General features: G+C 39.5%; 1 protein-coding gene across 10 annotated transcripts in view; it reads right to left on the bottom strand.

Moving 5' to 3' along the window:
* birc6 (baculoviral IAP repeat containing 6) overlaps positions 1 to 21,673 on the bottom strand; it is a 132,122-nt gene that overhangs the window by 9,146 nt on the left and 101,303 nt on the right. For all 10 annotated transcript variants that reach the window (XM_008306820.1, XM_008306824.1, XM_008306828.1 and 7 more), the window contains exons 67-71: positions 17,412 to 17,522; positions 15,929 to 16,146; positions 13,801 to 13,962; positions 10,752 to 10,829; positions 8,706 to 8,894 (exon numbers count right to left, since the gene is read on the bottom strand). In XM_008306820.1, the coding sequence (XP_008305042.1) occupies positions 8,706 to 8,894; positions 10,752 to 10,829; positions 13,801 to 13,962; positions 15,929 to 16,146; positions 17,412 to 17,522 (758 nt within the window). The remainder of the gene's footprint in view (positions 1 to 8,705; positions 8,895 to 10,751; positions 10,830 to 13,800; positions 13,963 to 15,928; positions 16,147 to 17,411; positions 17,523 to 21,673) is intronic.

Below are 21,673 nucleotides of genomic sequence, written 5' to 3'. Positions count from 1 at the left end.
CAGTACTTTTTTTTCCTGGGTCAGTTGGTATCTCCCTGCCTGCACCCTCATCATCAGTTGTATCTGAGCTGGGATATCCTCCTCTCTCTTCTCATGTTGCTTTTGAATAAAATAAGCTTTAAACTGCTTCATCTTTCACTGCATGAATGTTACCAACATTTCCCAACATGCAGGACAAGAAGTTTGGGTGAAAGTTAACGAGGACAAGACTAAGTTGTTAGGTATGCAAATTAATTTAATGTCTTTTGTAGCCAGAACATGTTACTAAATATCAAGAATTACATTCTACAAATAAAGTTTGAAGAAAGAATAATTTTGGTATCAGTATTAAAACTCAGGTCTCATGTTGGAACATTGTCCAGGCCTACGATATTCACCCGAACATCCAGTGTCTTTATATCAACATCAAGTATCAGTGAACGACATGTAACACATACATGAACATTATAGTTCTTTACCAAAGCAAACAGTTTGAGTAATTTATAGACACACATATTCTAAGCCACTTCCATCGATATTGCTTCCATATAATTGTACATCCTAATATTTCATCATGTGACTGAGAAAAGATGACAGTGCTGAGCTGGATACTAGAGCTAGAGCTTCACACACACATCTTAAAAGGAAAGGTAACACCTGAGCTTTGGTTATTCCAACACACAGTTGTCTCTCTAAGACTAATCAGTTGCACAGAGATACAGAGTACTCAACAGAACAATCCAACTCCCTGTCACGACAGATTCTCAACATTTTGCTGTGTGTGTGACAGAGTTACTATGTGATATTGTCTGTAATAAATGGAAAGGCTATTGTGTGTGACTCAAAGTGTTTACCGCTCAGCAATTCTGCAGCTGTGGAAGGTTCATGGAGTGCGGCTCTCAATCCACACGAGCACGGCCTCCAAATGTCAGCACAAGAATATATAGAAGTGGATTCAACCTCCAATACTATTCGTGCAGCACGATCTGTCATACACCCGCCCGTTCTTTACCGCAATGAATCAAATTGTCTTGCCCATGGCACTGAACCTCATGCTGTGAGACTGAAAGGAGGGACAGTGCTGGTGCTTATTGCCTGAGATGATGTGGAGCGAGTTAGGGGTGTCACCTGTCAGTGGCTCTGGGGGCCTTTTCACACTTCAGTGTTGATGTGAATGTGATGACGCTGCCTTTGCTCTCACTCAAACACACATAAAACCTGTGGCTGAGACTCCTCGGGGACGTCACAATTAAGTTACATCCTGATAGTTGCTGTTTGATTCAAAAGAATAGTTGATGCGATAAAAATAAAGAGGGGCTCCACATGTAGGCTCTTACTGGAGTTCACTGTGTGCCAAACCACTGACTCCTGTCCTCTGCCTGCTCAGCTGCTAATGAAACACAAGAGAAAGATGAACTAACTGGTTATGATGAGGGTCATTGTCTGACTGACACAAAGAAAGTAGAGAAAGGTGTGGGAGAGCATGGCACATTTATACTGGCGGGATTAATTGCATTAACGTTAATGAAACAAAATAATCTTACGGTGTTATTATTGCATGGAAACAGTGCAAGGAAGAGTCATTTGTTAGTGCTGGACTTTAGTGATCCACAAATGTTTGGTTGTAAGTAGTGAGGTACAACGTATACACAAAACACCTCAGTACTGTCTCATAAAGCTAATTATTATGTCTTAAAATCCACATTTCAGCAGTATATCAGTCAGGTTCTGTATTGCACCCTTACAGCTGCATTCCAACTTTTTCAAAGTTGATTGTTGCATTTGTGAATCCTGTACTTTAAACACGCATATTTACTCGTTCGTTCCTTCTGTCCCACACAAACTCACACAATGATCCATATTTTAACATGCGACCCATTGTTCTTAATTCTACCTGACAATCTGCTGCTTCATAATTCAAGCCTGTGCTCTATTCTTTTGCTCTGCTTCCAAAAATAGTACGTTGTAACATTGGACTCTCAACACTCTCATACCAAAAATAAATGCTGTCTGTGCCAATACATCCCAGTAATCCTTCGCTCATATGAGCAGAAAAACAGTAGAACCATCATCAGCAAGAACCTATGGAACAGCACTGTGAGTGCATGGGAGTCTAGTTATCACACCACTGTCTACACCCATGTTTCTCTCTACAGGCTGACAAATAAAGGTCAAATGCCAAAAAAGAATCATGAAAAAAAGTGTGACTTTAAAAACCTACAGCTTGTTGCGGTTTGTCTATGTGTAAGGGAATGAGCGCACAAAATTGAAAGGAATCTGTGAGGTCTAACATGTAAGAATAAAACAAAAAGTACTAATTTTAGTATCACTACAGTTCAGAAAAACCCAACTAAAAGTCTAAAGCTACACTTTTCAGTACCCCTGAAGATTTAATAGTCACACACATGTACGTAACAAAACAACTGAAACCACTTAGTTCAATGTCCACTTCATAGCATCTTTCAACAGCATTAAAAAAAGTTATGAAGAAATGGAAAGCTGAAACAATTGCAGTAACCCAACAACACACTCCACACTGGTAAGCTCTGGTGGAAGGCAGTATGTGGATCTGAATTCGAGACTGTTCTGTCAACTGCTGCTTACGAGGAAAAAACACGAGCTTTTTCTAAGGTCGTTATAGGGAGTGAGACTAACGTAAAGGTTGTTCTAAGAGGTACTAGAAGAAAGGACATGGGGTCATTGACATATAACAAGTTTACTGCCATGATAAGTAGTAAGATCCTGGTCCTGGCCGAGTGAAAAAAAACAATGTTCATGCCGTAAGATGAGTATAATGTAAGGATATAAACTTAATGCTGCTGACTGTGAAATTATATTATTGCCACAGTGGAACTCTACAGCAGATTAGAGGAAACAGGCAATTTACACAACCAACCAAATCAGTTGATGTTATCCGATTGTTTTTTTTTTTTCTTTATAGGGACCTCACCTGCATGACCACTTAAATCCATGCTGAGCTCATCACAGCCTTAGAACACATTTTTTGTAATAAAGAAGCAACAGTTCTGAAGATGAGGTCAAAATGACTGATACATGCAAGATGCTGATTTGGCACTGTCTCCTCACAGCTAAAAGGACCTGGGTTTGCATGTTCTCCCTGTGCAGTCTGGGTTCTCTCCGGGTTCTCCGGTTTCCTCCCACAGTCCATAAACATGCTCAGGTGAATTGGTGATTCTAAATTGTCCGTAGGTGTGAATGTGAGTGTGCTTGGTTGTCTCTCTGTGAAGCCCTGTGACAGACTGGTGACCTGTCCAGGATGAACTCTGCCTTCACCCTGAATCAGCTGGGATAGACTCCAGTGGATAAAGCGGTATGGTGACAACAGATGCATGGATGATTCAGTCAGTCAAGAGCACAAGCTGCTGGTCATAGGTAGTTGTCAAGCAGGCCAGTGGGACACCTATCACTTTACCAGACAACTTTACAGTTCAGCTCAGGTGTTTTTTTGGTCCTGATATTCAGGTTACCAAATCAAGCAGTCATAAACAAAGTACAAACATATTGTATAAATGAGATAGAAAACAAAGTCATCATTTTCCTACCTAGAGTAAAAACATTGAACTTTCTCAAGCATGGGGTGCGAACAGTGGAGCTGTTGCCAGCTAAGAGCCTGTTATTCATCAAGAGAACCCTGCTGGAACAGCAAAGGTTGATATGGAGGCTTCTGATAAAGCTGAACAGCAAAATCAGACAGCTGCAAGAAGACAGAGGCCAACTAGTTCATATGGAGGGCATCTACTAGAACAAACCGAGCTGCTCAATTGATTTTCAGTCATTCTGGAAGACAGGCTCCAAAGACCTACAGGGACAGTGTTAGGAAAACATACATAAAAATCTACTAGGGATTAAAACAAAAGCAATGCTATGAGTCACAGAACAGAGACGTGACAGAAGTGGTACATATCTGTGCTCAACCACAAAGACGGGTCACTGTGAGGGTGCCTCTCACTCCCACTCATAAAAGCCACATGTCTGTGTCAACATTCAAACTGCTAAAGACTGTGCTTCATGAGGAGTGACAAGGTGTGCTTAGCCAAATAAGAGACTTGACAGAATCTGTCTCAAGATGCATCAGCTGAGCTGCAGCAGGGAGCACACTGTCAGCAGACAAGTGGCAGCAGATGTAAGTCAAAATACTGTATGTTCAACAAGCCATGCGTACCATCTTCTGGAACAGCGCAATGTCCAACTCTATGCCTGAGCTGTTTCATGGGTCACCACTGCACTGTGTGAGAGTCCTTTAGCACTTTAAATGAAAATGGATAAAACATCCATGGCTGTGGGTGGACATTAGAGTACAGTCTAGCACAGGGGTTCTCAACTGGTGGGTTGCGGACAGCTGATCAAAATTAAATAATATATAATGTGCATCTCAGGTTGGACTCATTTTTTATTTTGAAAAAACTTTTATTTCGACAGGCATGGTAACCATAGTTTGTTTGACATTCATTTTAAGTTTGTGTTGATGTTGGGATGCAAGATGGCAAAGTGCAAATATGACCGGAGTATTTAAAATGTGGATTTTCATACTAGGGCTGGACCACAATAGCCTAATAGCCAACTATTCCTTCGCTGTGCTGGAATCAGGATATCAATTTTGATCGCCGAATATTTCTTTATAAGATATTCCATCATTTGGTATTTTGGCGATGGTGGTCGAGAGCACTGTCTAACATGTTAGTCCAAAATCTCCCACAGGATTAGGCTGATATGCACAATCAGGCAATGAACATCCCATCATGCTCTGTGGGATCTATGAAAATGCTGAGCAGGCTCAGTTGTGATCTATTTACTCAGTTATGTACTGATGTACTGATACTCGAGAAGTATCGCAATACTCTGCCAATAAAAACTTCACATATACACAAATTGCAGTGTTTTAACAGAAGCTGTGTTTCCTCTGTGTTCCGTTGATGTGGTTACAATAAATTCCTGCAGCAAGAATGAAAGTGGGAGACTAAACTGTGCACTGGAGTATAACTGCACTTATCTATGCATAAGTTATCCTTCAATAAGCAGCAGTGTGCCAGAACGATTGACAGACATCAAAATGTAAAGAGCTGATCTTAATAAAGAGTTCCTCCAGTCCTGGTGGTTTTTTGGCTTCTTTTCACATCCTCCGCTTGCTTTGACAAATTTTAAAATGCATTATTGTTGTCATTGATTAAAAACATAATAATTCTAAATCTCAAAACAGGTCTGGTGATGCTCTCACTGACCAATGTTTAATCGGTGTGGAGAAACTATCAATCAAGCATCACCGTACGTCAGAGAAAGCTTGCTACTGTGTTACATTCATAGAAAAATAACAGAAATGTGAAAATAAGGACAGGCATAGATGGGATAATTGGAGCTATTTGAGCTGACTCATATTTCCATAGCTATCGTCACACAAACCAGTGGCTCTGCTCTGAGTAATCACTACTGCAGCTCATTTATCTGTGAGAATGCCTCCTAAATCCACCTAATGACTCTCTACTGACTGGTAATGGCAAAACTAAATGAAACAACACACACTTAACATGGAGATATCAGCTAGCACGGTTACGACGTGAGGCTGAGTTAATCAAGTAAAAGGCAATGCTAACCCATTAGCAAACTTCCATGACATGACATTCCTTTTATGATACCACTTAGCACTGTCTCTGTGGAATATATGTGTTTCATGACCAGAGTGAATGCAACATATCAGGATAAGCAAATGCTAAAGTGCTAGCTTGATGCCAACAATGTATAAAAGAGGTAAAGTTGTGCCCCTCGCCAATATGAAACACTGTCAATTATTTTTACATCATCACAATGTTTGTAAAAATTACACTGAAATCAAGCCTGATCAGAACGCAATCACTTTATCTAAAGGGCTTCAGCATGAACATATTAGCACACATAGTTTTAGATGTTCTCTTTGCTTCCCCAGTTTCACTCGACTACCTAATCCACATTGTTCATGGCTAGCTGTTTTCCTCCCTGTGTCGATGTTTGCCTCAGCCGAGGACTTAAAGGTGCTAAAAGGCCGGTGGTGAGAAAAGCACATGGGAGTATCTCACCAAGCTTAATCGAATTTCTATGTGTGTATGTGTGAGATTGCTCAGCCGGGTGGCATTGCCAAGTCCTGCTATGTCCTCTTAATATCTTTCGGTTCAACGGTCCATTTCACTGACTAGCTAGGTGATGTCATGGACCAAGATTTTTTTTCCCTTTAATACAAGCATTTCCTGCTGTGTGCCAAAAAAGATGCACAATATTTCACCTCTAGATCCCACAGAAATACATGCAGCTCTGGATGCATGGAGAGAATAACGCAGCTCATACAAATAATTCAACTCAGATGGTTTTACACATAACCGCAACAAATCTGAAAAACTATGACGTATCTGATAACTTGTGGCTCGAATTCCTTGACAAAAAAACAAAAACATAAACAGTGAACATTATGTGTGCTTTTATCTTTGACTAAGAACCATCATTGCTGTGTGGTTTTTGCAGGTTTCTAAGATCAGACTAATAAAAATGCATTTGTAGATATAATGCTCACCTCGATGGCTTACCACACTCTATCAAGTCTTTCCAAGTTGAGTGTAGAAACAATAAAATGATACATAACACTAAAAGGTGAGGAATGTAGCCCACTACAACATGCTTTCAAACAAAAGAATTGCATGAAATTTATGGCCTCTGGGCTGAACAATAAGCAGTGTAGTACAGGCACTTGATATTATCAAGTCAGCTTAAATTTAAAAAAAAAAAAAAAGAAAAAAGAAAAGCCACATGGGAGGATCTAGATGACAAGAAATTGGATGATGCAAGCAGATTTATTGGGGGTTTTTTTTCGTGTAAAAAAAAATGTTTGGGATTTTGATCTTGTTCTGTATCATATTGATGACCAATGTAGGTTTGGAGATTTACATATAGAAATGTATTTAAATCTGAACATTGGTCAGAAGAATTAAAATTAAAAAGTTTCCCCATAACAGTTAAGACTAAAATTGGATTTGTAGGTTTTACAAATTTAATGAGCAGTAAACCGCAAACCCAAGGTTCCCTTTGCACAACATCCCACTATTTCCACGTTTTTCTACAGTCCCATGTAGTCTAATCAGGGTGCCTGGATCACTTTTCTTTCCCTCTGTTCACCTCCTCTTCCTCCCTCATTTTCCTCTCCAAAGTGCTTCTCTTTCTCAGTACCTCTTTTCTGACATTTCTGAGTGAGCCTGCGCTGGATGAGCAGGCTGAATGATTGTTATCTTCCTTGACACTATCCGTTTCACCACGGGCCATTTAAAGGATCGAAAGAAATCAAAAACTGTGAGGAGGAGAGGCGGAGGAGGGGTAAGCCAACCTCCAGATAATGTCATCTACCAAGGAATAAATAGGAGGGGAGTGTATTTTAAACAGCCCTCAGGGCAGCTTTTGCTTCCTGGTTTGATTTTTAGACTAAAATAATGGGCTAAATGTCAAGAAGGGCAGAAGCATGTAGTCAGTATATTAGGGGGGTCATTCTGTATTCCACTGGAACTTTGTACTGAATGTAGAAATGAAAAGAAAAACCTTCAAGACCTTGTATAAGAAGACATTAGATATAAAAAACGTCTCTGCAAAGGACCAAAAGTGTTAAATTGAACAGAATCTGCATGCAGCTGTCTGTACTGAAGGTTTGGGTTGAGGTCTGAAACTCAACCCAAACCTTTAAAGGCTGACAGGCTGATTGAGCCCAAATTTGTACGTGTACCGCAAAATTGGATGGGATGTCCGCCCCAAATATTTAGAATATTAAATGTCATTATTAAGCGTACTTCTCTCAAATAAATCACACGCCTACTAACACTTCTGTATAATTATTTTTTTGTGCATATTTAAATAGTAATGCCCAAAACAAGTGATCCTGTGCTGATTTTAACTTGATGCAGGAACTAAAGGACAATGGTAACGATAAGCCACAATGGATTTCAAAAGGTATACACGATGCTTGTCATATTTATGGCACAGTCTAGAATACATTCAGTGTCAGGTTAACCTCAGACTTGAGGATATGCACCTTCAGCGTAAGTGCAAAAATATGACCCGTCAGTGTATTCACTAACAGTTGTTTCAGAGTAATTTTGTTTTGTAGGATTTTGGTTGTTTTCCTTATCCCAGCATACACAAAACAAACCTGTCTCCATCAAGATGCATTCAACCTTATTGTGAGAGTTTCAGAAGGAGAGATATTTACAAGACTGGACTGCAAACTGTGTTACTGTAGGTTGGAATTATTATATTACATTAGTTTATCTTCACTTTGATGATGGTAGAAACAGTTCGCTCAACCCAACTGTAGGGTTTAATCCAAGTACTGTTGAATTAAAAAAACATCACAAAAATGAAAAAGTTTGTTTAAATAATGATGGAGTATTTTTAATTCGCTACTGAGAAGTGGCCAGAATATACTTGCTTGCATATATGCATTTTTATTTATTTTTTTCCCTCAATGTATCTTTTTCTGTTTTTCTTTTTTCTGTTTTGTGCGTGTGTGTGTGTGTGTGTTTTTTGTAAGTTTAAATATGTTACATGTATGTTAAATACTTGTTATTAAGTGGTCATAATGGAGCAGAGCAGCTTGCTAGTGTTTTACAAAAATACAAAGATTTAAAAATGGATAGTGGAACTAGGTTTTAGGTTTCAACAAACAATGTGCAGATGAGTATTTGTGACACAGTGATTCTTACCTCTTTGAAGCATGGCGACGGGTTACGCATCTGCTCCAGCATGGCCCATTTGACAGTGGCCTGCCGGATGTTGCCGTCGTACTCCCGAGAGCTCTGGGTGCCACTAGGAGTGCCACGCGAGCGCTCATACCCAGGCTCATTGAAGTAAGGTTCAGCCACCAGGATGAGGGACTGCACCGACACTAGCACCTACAGCAGATGAAAGGACAAGCAGGGAAAAACGAAATGAGGGATTAATATATCCAGGATTCCCGCTGAAGTTCAAACAGAGCACTCCAGTGTGGACTCTTAATGATAAAGAGGTTGCATGGTGTAGGTTCTAGAAGAGTTGCAATCTAAGTTTCCAACTATTTATGTGTAACCCTGATCTATTGGTAAACTAGCCTGACATCCACTCAGTGTCCTCAACATCTACAGCGTCTGAAATAATCTTGGCAGTAGACACTTAGAAGAGAGCCTGACAAAGGAAGGAATATTTTGGCCCCATAAAGATACATCCTTCAATATATCTTTATTAACAGTTCGATTAATGCTTTGGCCTGTCTCAAGGAGACTAAGGGCGTCCTCCTGCATCGCTCTGTCTGTTCCAAGTCACTACATTACCAACAATGACGATGTTGAATTTGGAGGCCTGCCTGCTGGCCCCAGCCATGCTGGAGCTGGATGAACTTGAAAAAGCTTCATCAAGTGGATACCAATGACCTTCAACTGACGCAATGTGCTTTTCTTCAACTGGGTTGCCTGATTTCAAAGCCGATTTCTACCCTGGTTGATGACCGCTTGATTCCAGCCCTCTTCCCTGTCTCCTTTTCACCAACCCCCTTATTTTCCATTATTGATCTGCAGCACGGTAACTGGAATGATAATCAATGGAGACATCTCTATGCACTCTTCAACCCTGCAAATGAGGGAATTATATAAAAAAGAGCAGAGATCCTCTTCCAAGGGCTCTAGCTGGCTTGCTGTTGGATCAATACATATGAAAAATGAATGCAAGTGTGTGCACAGCAAACAATCAAATAATGACGTGGGTGTGTGACAACATGCTGTTTTTAAGAACCTTTGTGTTCAGTCACAAGGCTGGATGCATTTTTGGATACTCAGCAGTCCCTTAATGCTATCGGGCTATTCCACGTCATATCAGAAGCTTTTGTTTTCTTTTGACTTTTCCACCTCAGATGTTTCATTTTTTTGATTTGGTCAATAAATACTAAAGATAGTCCAAAAAATATGACTTCTTTCTGGTCTAACTGACATAAATGGTCAGTTTCCATGAATATGGTATGTTTCATTTTGAGAATACGGATTATTTAGATATGTGGTGTTTTGCAAAGAAGCAGAAATTGGATGTCTAACCTTTTGGACAAAAACAAACTAAATATCTGTCACAATGGTTTTCTTTTCCACTATTATGTGCCTAATCCTGATGGAGTAGGCAGAAATATTCTTCTTAAGAACATAAATTGCCCAAGTGTGACTGAGATCTACTTAAAGCCCCTTTTTTCTATCGACATTATTTTATAGCAGGACTGTTCAGCTACACTGAATCTCAATGAGGCCTCTTTGCCTGTGTAGCCAAGCACAAATAGAAATAAAATATAGTTAAGTGCATCGGGCAAGAAGAAAATAAACAATTAAAATAAATTAGAATTCAACACATATCATGTGGTGTAACATTAGAAGTGAATTGTCAACATAGTGGGTAACAAAAAAGATAGGGGGTGGCTAGACGTGCAACTGAAGCCAACTGATTCTGACTTCAATATGAGTGATGTGTGTGAGCAGGCATAACCCAGAGGCTCAAATGATAGTGGTTTGTGTTTGGTTTGATTAGCACCCACACACTGTCACCAAAAAAAATAATAACTCGACTTAAAAAAGGATCCTTCATGTCAGCTGTCGAGACACTGAGCCCATTAATACAGAGCTCCTGGTAGTGTAATGACAGGGCAGTGATAAACTACAGCCTGCGACACAAAGACTCACACAACAGTCCTGCTGATCCATTTAGACAGGTGACTCTGTCTTGATGGATCTCCATCTCACCTGTAAAAAGCTTGAGGTCTGTGGGTTCCATTTCTCTTCTGGTCTCCCATGCCATGTGTTGAGGATACTTAAACAAACCTGATTAACACATAGACAGAAGAAAACACATTGATAAATCAGTATTAGTAGAATGGAATATATACCACAAACAGCCATTTTTCAGCCTTGCGTGATCATTAAATAGGTGCCAAACACAGGCTGAGATCATTCAGAACAAATATCTTTCGGCAGCTTATGTTTAGATGTTGCTTGCACAATCATCTTTCACAATTCAATGAATTGTTGTCAGGAAGTATTAACTAACTATTAACAGCTTATCCAGCACAAGGATCCAACAAATCAGCACACTGTCATAATATTTACATATTTTCTGCATGTAACTTCTTGTACAAAGCACAAACTCCATGTACACCTGGACCAGATGAAATATAATGTGTAAATGTGGTGAGATTTTAAGGTTTTCATTGGTACGTTTCATTATTTTTGTCTTTTAGCTAAACTAAGATATTGGCCTCCTGGCTTTAACGCACAGTGGCATGTTTTTATCTAATTCTACAAGAGAATGTCAATAAACAAAACACACACATATTGAACTATTAATATTGAGGGTATTTTCTTGAATGAGGGAGCAGCAAAAGGTGCACTCTGTCAGCAAGACTACCTAGTCGGGAGAATTCTTCATTTTTCACAGAAATGAGCAACTCGGAAAATGTTGCCTACAGTTAAAGTATTTAAAAAAACATTTGCCATGCATCCTCTGTCGTGTCCAAAATGGATTAGAATTTGATTTTAGTTCACTGATATTTGAAAGAGTTTCACAATAAGCATCTACAACAACTGTTAACTGCTACTTAGCTTAAAATTAATACTCATACTGTAAGCTTGCTAATCAGAATTGTCCTCAGTGTTTATTTGCTTGCTTAAAACACTGTGGCTGCTTCAGATCACCGTACATATAAGCTATTGAATACAGCTGTCAGCAACAAGATTTTTAAAATCTATCTACCTTCACTTGCTTCCATTTAACCACCATCCTGCCATCACTCATCAGTGTGCTGATTGGTGGCTTTCTTCACATTGGCTGTACTTCTGATGCAGGAACTCCCAGGAATTTCTTATAGCAGCTGTCTGGGCCCATTATAGAAGTACACGTGGACTGTCAGCGGCTGCCTAATGAGGTGCAGCTGATGGGGTGAGCTTTAACACCTTGACCCCAACTATTCAGTGGAATGAAGCCAGGCCAACAGTGGAGGAGCTCTACATATTCTCGCAAGCCTTGAGGGATGCCTACTTCCAAATGTCAAGTTTAAATAAAAACTGGACAGGAAGCTCCTCAGATATACTGGGTTAATTTGACCCTTCAAATCCTGTATCAGGTGCTGGACAGACAACCAGATACTTTTCATCACGACTCACTGTGCAGTCAGTAGAGATTGTCAGAGCTGCATGGCATGTCAACCTTCTCAACTCTGGGCTTCATTTTGCAGATTCTCACTCCTTTTGCAGTCACTACATGACTTAGCCAGACATGCCATACTGTTGTTTTTAGAATGTTAGACCAGTCAGTCGTGCTTTATTTACAAATCAAATTGTAAAGGACTGTCTTACTGATGTAATTTAAAATTGTCTGTTTTTACCACAAATATGTTTATATGAATGTACAGGTAATATTGTCTCTGTCCAGGGAAAGAACCAAGCTGATGAGACATTCTTAGATTTAGTAATGTTATGCAAGAGCTGCTTGGACTGTCCTGGATTATCTCGGTGCCAAAATAGAAATTTGTTCCTAAGAAAGCTTACATTCTCATGTGGGGTACCAGTGGTGTAAGTCTGTAGTATCTATGGAATAAATTTTGAATGACCATGATCACAAGAAAAATCTGTTTGTTCCTAGCTAAACAAATTGATTTATTATGAAGCATAGATTATTTTTTGTCCCGACACATTTGTTTTAGTAGGCTACATATCTAATCTACATATCAGAACTACACATCTGTAAGGGGTAGGAGAGTAAATTATGGGAAATCTGTGTTCACACACAATTTTGTCTTAGTTATCATGTAGAGGAACAGTCTACACGGCCACAGATGCAAGCATGACAGCATAATGTCATGCATACCATGTGGGCTACACCTTAATCCAATTTGTCTGTGAACCTGAATTTTTTGTTTTTAGTAAATCTGCATCATGAAAAGTCCCTTTGTATTACTTATTATTGTCTGAAGTGTGCCCCTGAAGGGAAAGGAAATGCCTACCTTTTGGTAGCAAAGACATTATTATGATGGGAAAGATCTAAAGTTGTTAGCATCAACTTTGTATGATATCAGATAATTTATGGATGCCTATATCAAATGTAAAGTGAATATACATAGAGTTACAGCTTATTCAAATTAAACATTTCATTTTCTATTTGTGTGAATGCAGCATTTGGAAACATGAAAATAAAGCCTAAGTTTGCTAATACAAATCAATCAACTAGAGACATAAATTACAGTCCTCCAATTAGCATATTTCAGCCAATCAGATTCCTTGCCATGTAGATTTAAATGAATACATTTGACAGATTTCAGAAAAAGGCCTTTTGGATTCTTAACATTCAAAAAAATTGCCGTTAACGTTGCCATTAATTTTCATCTTTTCAGCTTAGGTTGATTGTTGAATGTCATTGTCATGATGGCAAGGTTATACTATGTTAGATTATGGTGATTTTGTCAGTTAATAGATTTAATTTGGGTGGTAAATAAACATTTTAAACGATAAAAATGGCATATGCAATGCAGACTGACATGAAAAGAGAAAACTGACTTTGATGTTTACCATTGAAACTGCATATGTAAGGAAGATCAAAATACAGTTAAGCTGAACTTATCCCAGTAATGGCAAATGCAGACTTCCGTACAGATATATTACCAAAGCCATGCTGATTTCATTATTATGTATGCAGTATCATGTTTCAGATTTATAGTGGTAAAAGAATCTGTCCTCAATTACATTTACATGAACTTGACTGAATGATTTACATGAACAGACTGAGCATTTTTCAACTCACTTTGCCATCGTTGTAGAGGTTAGGGTTAAAGCGCACACTGTGTCCGCCAGTGGTCTCCAGGTTGACCAGTGGAGGTGAGTTGGGATAGTCTTGGGGAAAATACACATCAAACTCAAAGCAGCCATTAGCGTATGGGGTGTCGGCTGGACCCGTGATGAGAACCTGTAAACACATATAGGGAAAAGCTTTAACACAAACAGCCCAAGAAAAGGTAGCAATTATTCACACACTGACAGAGGGTTAATTAAAGGAAGGTGGATGCACTGATAACAGTAAATTTAGTATAAACAAAGGTGAAATGGCAAAATATTAATGGAGAAATGGTGGGGACCCTCTTTCAGGCTTCAGGCTCTTCTACATCCCCAACAATGTAATTAACAAACCAGCTAAAGGGTGAAAAGAGCAGAGAGAAAGAGACTACTTCCATCTACAGCACTTGTGGCATTTGCGGCAAAATCCAATTTATTTCTTTACTAAATGAGATTAGCTTGTGTTTCTAACCAAATAATATAAATCACCAGTAATGCCTCTAATATCTGAGAGTTTCCATTGACAGGACAGGTTTCAAGGATATAGGATTTAAGAACTGGCTGTAGTAAAGCACTTTGTTAACGTGCATTGGGAAATCAAACCTGGAGAATGAACTGTAAGCAAACATAGACAGTGTGTGTCGAATGCAAATTTGCTACCTTCACGCCTTGAATAGAAATTTCCAAGGAAGCTCATTGTACAACTCCATTTCCAACACTGACCTGGAACTTACACTAAAATCCAGCAGTAGCAGTTAGTAGGCTAACAAGTTAACACCAACCAGTCCTGCAAAGTAGTCTCAACATCACAAAGTGACCTGGATCAAACTTGGATTAAGAAATTTAAAATATTCCTACTGAACACACCATTGTGATTGCACAGCTCATGTCAGCGTAGCGGGCTTACTCAATCTACAATGGACACACTCCAGGATAAAGTGTGATCATGTTTGTCTTTCAAAAAAATGCCAACATCCTGTCCCTTGTCAAAGCCTCCACATAGGTCTTAAATAGTGTTATCAGGGTTTGTAACACTGAGATGATGCTGCAGCTACACTTGCAAGAATGCTGGAGGGCATTGAGTTCGATTCACACATTAAGATTACTTTGACATGGACATTTAGGGCCAGCACATTTATTGCAATTTGAATAAAAGTCAAGTAAATCTAGTGTGGAAATATTAAAGACTGAAACCAACTGTGCCACTTGGATGATGTTGAATAAATGCATTGGGCTGCTAGGGTACAGATGCAAGGATACAGTGCTGAGGTACAAGGATGTACTGACCCATCACAGAACATGAGGTTTCCACCTCACCAACCACTGTCCCTCTGTGCTAATGCTGCTCCTTAGACCACACTATTCTTAGGGGGAAAGTTCACTTTGGAAGATTCTAATATGTTTGCGCAACAAAACAGTGTGCTGCTGTGACAAGACTTTTAGCAGAGGACAGTTTATTTTATTTTTTTCACTCCAGTTTGTGATCACAGTAAGTTAGGAATATATATATATATATATATATATGAGGTTTGTTGTTCTCTTTAGTGCTCGTATGTATTTCCACTTTTTCTAGGTGTTACAACAATGCAGTCACATGCAGGTTTGTATGCAGTCGTGTGCTAATGTGTTTCTAATTTGATACCAACTTTGTTGTTGGTAGGCTGCTTTCTTTATTTAGAATGTTCTTCTGCCAAAATCCAGTTCAACAGATGAGGATTTTGACATTTAGCAAAGGAGACTTTACCATTAATCAACTTGCGGGTTGAGCGCCATTTTTTAAATGTCACAGGGGAAATGAGTAAGAGCTGTCGATGACAAGTCATATGGTAGAAACATCAGGCACAGAAGCACAGTACACAACTTCCTTATGGAAGTGCAGCCTTGGCTTGTTTTCAAAGTAGTGAATTCGGCTTGCCACACAGAACATTCCCAAACAGTTTAACCAAACACAATGTTACACTTAGAGTTTACAGCAAGAAGTAAAATAGACATAAAACCAACTCTGAATGTCCAAGTGGTATGGTTGCACATTAACTCAAAAGTAAATACAGTAGTACTTGGCCTAATATAGGTGATAAGAACTTGAAGTGGTACATTACCTTCATGATGTCCAGTCTCTCCTCATCACAGCGGACAAAGACGCTGGAGGAAGATGACAGAGGCAGAGAGGTGGACAGGGTGACGGCCTCCTGGGCGAGGCGACGAGATCTGGCTGCACTGTTTGTATCGCTGGCATTCTTAACCTGAGACATGTAGTGGTAGTTAACCTTGAACATCAGCTTACCATCCTCGTCCTCTGAGACCATTTCAAAGGTGTCTGTATGGAGAGGAGACATAAGCAAGGAAGTTAAGAGTATCATGGGAGAATTTCAATATCCAGCCCCATCTTTACTGCAACATAACTGCAATTCAATAAAGGTATCGATAAAAGGCAGAGGGGGCATTAAGTGGTAATAGTATGATGTGAAGCACACTTTTTTCTTTCTTACTATAATAGCAGTAAAAGACAAGCTCAAAGTGTCTTGTGTCTGCTATTGCAAAATTCAATGTTGCTTCATAATTTAGGGCCACATCTCACTTAGGCTGCCATTATACTTTCTGAGTCCATGAGGGTCTGCGTGACGTAAGTTTCATTAACTCACCAAGTGCCTCCGCACTCATTTGTGTGTAGTTCATTTCTGTCTGGGCATGGCGTACAGCACAAGGGCAATAGTTCACCTGCTCAGCAGTAGTATGTGCGTGCAGAGCACTTAGATATGAACTTCAGGATGTATGGACATGTGCATGAATGGAGTTTTCGAAAGGGACATCAGCAGACTACAAATGTAGTACAATAACAAAAACTTCACATCTGTATGTGTCCACGGCTGACTGTGTGCACAACTGTGCATGATCAAGGCCTTAGTCCAGCTTTCTCCACAGTCCTGTGTCAGTGCTCGACAATGGTCTGGTGGCACCTCATTATCATTCTGCTGTTAGGGAGGGACAAAATCATTTTTGTTTGCTATATGTTAAAAATTTTAGCAAAAAAGGAGCTTTTAAAAAGTTTAGCTCGAAAAAATAATCAGCACTTTAACCACACATAGTTTCACAGATAAAGTGAGGAGCAAACTCTTCAGTTGCAACCAAATAAAGCCTTTTATCTGTCTTGTGTTTTCTGTTTCAATGCTGTCTGCACGCTGAAGCAACGCTGTTTACAGTCATGTCACTTGCAATTACTTCAAACATCAAGCTGCTTACAAAATCAATTGCAACACAGCACAACCAGTGTAATTAATCATGACATGGATGAATGGAGAGTGATGGACAAGACAAAAGGGATAAGCAGGACAGAAAAGTAGCCTGATTTCAATTCCCTTTCTGAGTTTGGGTATGCACGCATTATAGAGCACATCAGGCAGGAGAGGGAGACAGAAGAGAGTGACTATATTTGGGGGAAGTCTGTTCATAAATGTTGGATGTAGGTGTTGCTTTTATGCACATAAAACAGGGATTCATTCTCTGACGTATTAGCAGTGGTCATTTTTAATGTGTGCAAAAACACACATACACAAAACCATGCAAGTGAAGATAGAAACTCACCAAACTGTAGTTTTTTCATAGCAGCCACATATTTTTCCTCTAGAGAGCGGAGTATGGACAGGGGCTTGGGTCGGCTTGACACCTTCCTTGAGGACTCCACTAGTTTTCTCTCTGTTAGGGAGGTTGAGATCAAAAAACACAAAGACCAGAGTGAAAAACAGTGCAGGGTATAGGTGGTGGTATAACTGTGGGAGAAAAACATCAGCGACAACACATTGTTCCTTGTGAAAATGCTGCAAGGCCAGCCTGCCATGGGGCTATTTATCAAAAAAGTCACCTTAGCAAGAGACTGGCTGAAATCTTTGCACTAATCTTTGTCAAACACACCCCCACGGACACAGGCATGCACATAAAGAGAGCCTAGTGGAAACGGCCATAGCAATTCAAAACCTGCTAAAGTTTCCATAGAACACATTTTTCTTAACAACATGACTGCATGAGTACCTTTTAATGTTTAGACATGTTTTACGACTTATAAACCTAGTCAGGGCTAGAGAACACAGTTCTCTGACAAATAGGCAAGGTGACTGTCATACTCCCAACACAAAATACAAGGTGTGTCAGAAAAGTTTCAGGACTGGTGTCACAAAAGATATATTTCAAATCCAAACTACAAACTACAAGTCTTCCCCTTCGAAGTAATCCCCCTGGAGTCTGACACACTTCCCCAGCCTTCAGCCTTCTCTGCCACGCCGCCATGCGCTCCTGGAAGGATTTTTCCGGGATCCTCCGCAGCTCCGTTGTCACAGCCATCTTGATGTTGTCCATGTCTTCAAAACGGATCCCCTTGATGACCCCCTTGAGCTTGGGGAAGAGGGAAACATCCCACAGAACCAGGTGGGGTGAGTAGGGAGGTTGCTCCAGCACGGCAATGTTCTTCTCAGCCAGGAACTGTGGGATGCTCAGGGCATTGTGAGCAGGCGCGTTGTCATGGTGAAGCAGCCACGACATGTCCTGCTGCAACTCTGGCCTCTTCTCGCCGCAGGATCTCTTTGTAGACGTGCTGGTTGATTGTCTGAAGGGGAAAACTCCTAGTTTGTAGTTTGGGTTTGAAATACATCTTTGGTGACACCAGTCCTGGAACTTTTCTGACACACCTTGTAACATGGAGTTTGGCAGCAACAGAAGGCACATACACTGGGAACAATGGAGTTGCTGCTGGCAGTTGTTTAGTGTTTGAAAGTATCTTAAAAATTAATTCCCAACCTGGTGTATATTTCCCATAATGTGGTGATTGTAACTCTGTGGGTCCTGGTAACTTTGCACTTATCACACCCATATCCGAGATTTGAGAAACAAGGAGTTGTACTGACACTTTCCTGGGCAATAGAGCCAACATAATGGGAAATACACTGTGATGGAATACATTGGCATGATCATTTTTTCAAAATAGAATTAGCTGGTATTATCCTGTCCAATTGGTTGATGGGAAAGTTGACAGATCATTTCATGCATTCACTGTTATATATAAATATACAGTATATGGGTCTTATAGTAAAGCTCAAAATTATTCCTGTCCATGTCAGATTTTGATTGCTAGTGAACTTTAACGTGACCAATATGTTTCTCCTTGCTGGACAAGACACAAACATGTAATAAAAGTTGGTAGTACATTGTGTTTGAGATTCCAATGATACATTTTAACCATTTACTTCCAGCTAAAGATGCCATGTCCACAATGATTTATACTTGCTCAGTAATCAATGATAAAGTCTTTACTTCCCACCACATCAATCAAACGTTTTTAGAATTGCGACCAAACTTTTTGCATGTCATTTTGTGCCACTCCTCTTTCATGAAGACCTCCGGGTCTGGACTCTGGCTGGGCTACTCCACAATGGTGATATAGTTTTCTATTCACCCTTTTTAGATTATCATCTTGTTAGATGGTCCAATGCTGCCCAAGGACAGTTTTTTCTATAGACTGCCAAATGTTCCCCCAAAGCATCACATTCACATCTCCATGATGGACTATGGGGACAGTGTTCTTGGGGTTGGATGCTTCCCTTTTTTTTCACCAAACAAAATTTACATCCCTACATCACAAAAAGGCTTGAATTCAAGGTTTCTTCTTAAATTAGGTGAGCTTTTGTGTTCCTGTCTTGCTCTTACACAGCATCCATGGAGACCAGACTCGTCCAGTGTCTGCTGGAGTGACTGCTTGAGACGTTGCTTTAGAGCTGCTACAGCTCAGATTCATCAGGATGGTCTTTGTGCTGATCCTTAGATTCTTGTTGGCCTCAACCATTCTTGCCAGCACAGGGCTCACTTTTTGCTTCCAACCACCATGATGCTCTGCACTATGGTCACTGGCTCTTCAAAACACTTGCATTTGACTTCAGTGTCTTCTCATCTTGTGAGCAGCCACAGTGCACAGCTCTCTCTCAGTGATGGGCCCTAATAGCAGCTCACTGAGCTCTTGTTTTAGCCATGATTTGAATTTAACTGACTAGAGAAGTACTACATTAGCTGTTCTCAATTTATAGTGTAATTGAATGCTCCAGATCATGGTAGAAATGACTAAAACCATTTGGAATTGGACAGAAGCTTACTAAGTTTCTGTCTGTCTGAAAATTTTAAACATGACACTTTTAACAAAAACGTACAAAAAAAAAAGTCAAAACAAAATACTGGTGCATCAAAAAAAAAAGAAAAAAGAAAAAAAAAAGAATCATGACAATATTCATTTTTTGGTCATTTAATTCAGGGGCAAAATTTAATCTATTTTATATTAATTACACATAAAGTGTAATATTTCAAGGCTTTTCTTGCTTTATTTTGATGATTAATGCTTGTAACTCATGAAAATGATCAATCCATTTCATAAAAACGTAATCCTGCTTCCTCAGGACTCTAAGCCATTAATTTCCAAATGAAACAGAAAATTTTCATCTTAAAAGAGAACTTTGGACCACTGAGCAAGGGTCCAGTCCTTTATCTCCTTAGTTCAGGTAAGATGCTTCTGACGTCTCTGGTTCAGGAGTGGCTTGACATTAGGAATTCAGCAGTGGTAGCCGTTTTCCTGAAGACGTCTGTGCTTGGTGGCTCTTGATGCACTGACACCAGCCTCAGTCCTCATGAAGCTCTCCAAAGTCTTGAATAGAATTTTCTTGACAATCCTCTTAACGCTGCAGTCATCCCTGTTGCTCGTGCACCTACCACATTTTTCCTTTCCAGTCAGCTTTCCATTAATATGCTTCAATACATCACTCTGCCAACAGCAGCCTGTTCAGTAATGACCTGTGTTCTATCCTCCTTGTAGAAAGTGTCAGTGATCATCATCTGGACAACTTTTGTGTCAGCAGTCTTCCCCATGTTAGTGGCTGCATGTACTAAACTACACCCAGAGATACACAGTACTGCTTGAATAACACTTTATGAAATGTTTTAATATTCTAAGATACTGGATATCTGACTTTGATAAGCTATAAGACATAATCATTAAAATCAAAATAAAAACAAAAAAAGGCTTGAAATAGTTCACTTTATGTTTAATGAATTGAGGATGTGTATAATTTTGACTTTCCTAAATAACTGATGGAAAATATTACAATTTTCCATGATGTTCTATTTTTTGAGATGTACTAGTAGCTGAATAAGATCTCTGTCACAACGTCTTACTGCCTTTCTTTACTTGTCTCTGTGTCAGTTCCAACCAGAAGAAACCTGCTGGCAAATAAAAATGACAATAAACAAAAATCTGGTATGTTTATTAATAATTTGCGGCTTGACTGTGTGTCTTTTCTTCAGTATTTAATATTATCTTAAAAACTTGGCTTAATTAAAACTTAATTTACTGGGTTTTTCTGAAGCTTATAACCAAATCTCACAGTCATCATCAATGTGTCAACTTCTACATATTTACCATAAATGCATATCTAAAGACCAGAACAACAATCCAAACTTACAAGAATAAAAATTGTTCTTTAGAGCACACAAGTGTTTGATTTGTTCGGTTAGCATGACGATTCAGAGGAATACTTTTCTCCTGGTTCAATATTGTCTTCCACTGGTTTGACTATGGCCTCTCTCACAGATATTTAGTCTCTGTACTAACACAGCGATTATACATCTGTCAAGGGTCTCATGCTGCGAGCTCTACACTATGATGTGATTCTAGAGGCCTTTATCAAATGGATTTCTTTACGTAAAGTGACATGACATTGATCTTTATCCGTACCTGCGACCTCACATGCACATTTCCATCACATCTAATGACCAGCTCCACACCTAACTGATGAGTTAGCCCACCGTTTATGTGG

This window comes from Stegastes partitus, unplaced genomic scaffold (genome assembly GCF_000690725.1).
Source record: "Stegastes partitus isolate 25-593 unplaced genomic scaffold, Stegastes_partitus-1.0.2 Scaffold47, whole genome shotgun sequence".
NCBI lineage: Eukaryota > Metazoa > Chordata > Actinopteri > Pomacentridae > Stegastes > Stegastes partitus.
The sequence above is the reverse complement of the archived record's forward strand: the minus strand, read 5'-3'. Positions and strand labels throughout refer to the sequence as shown.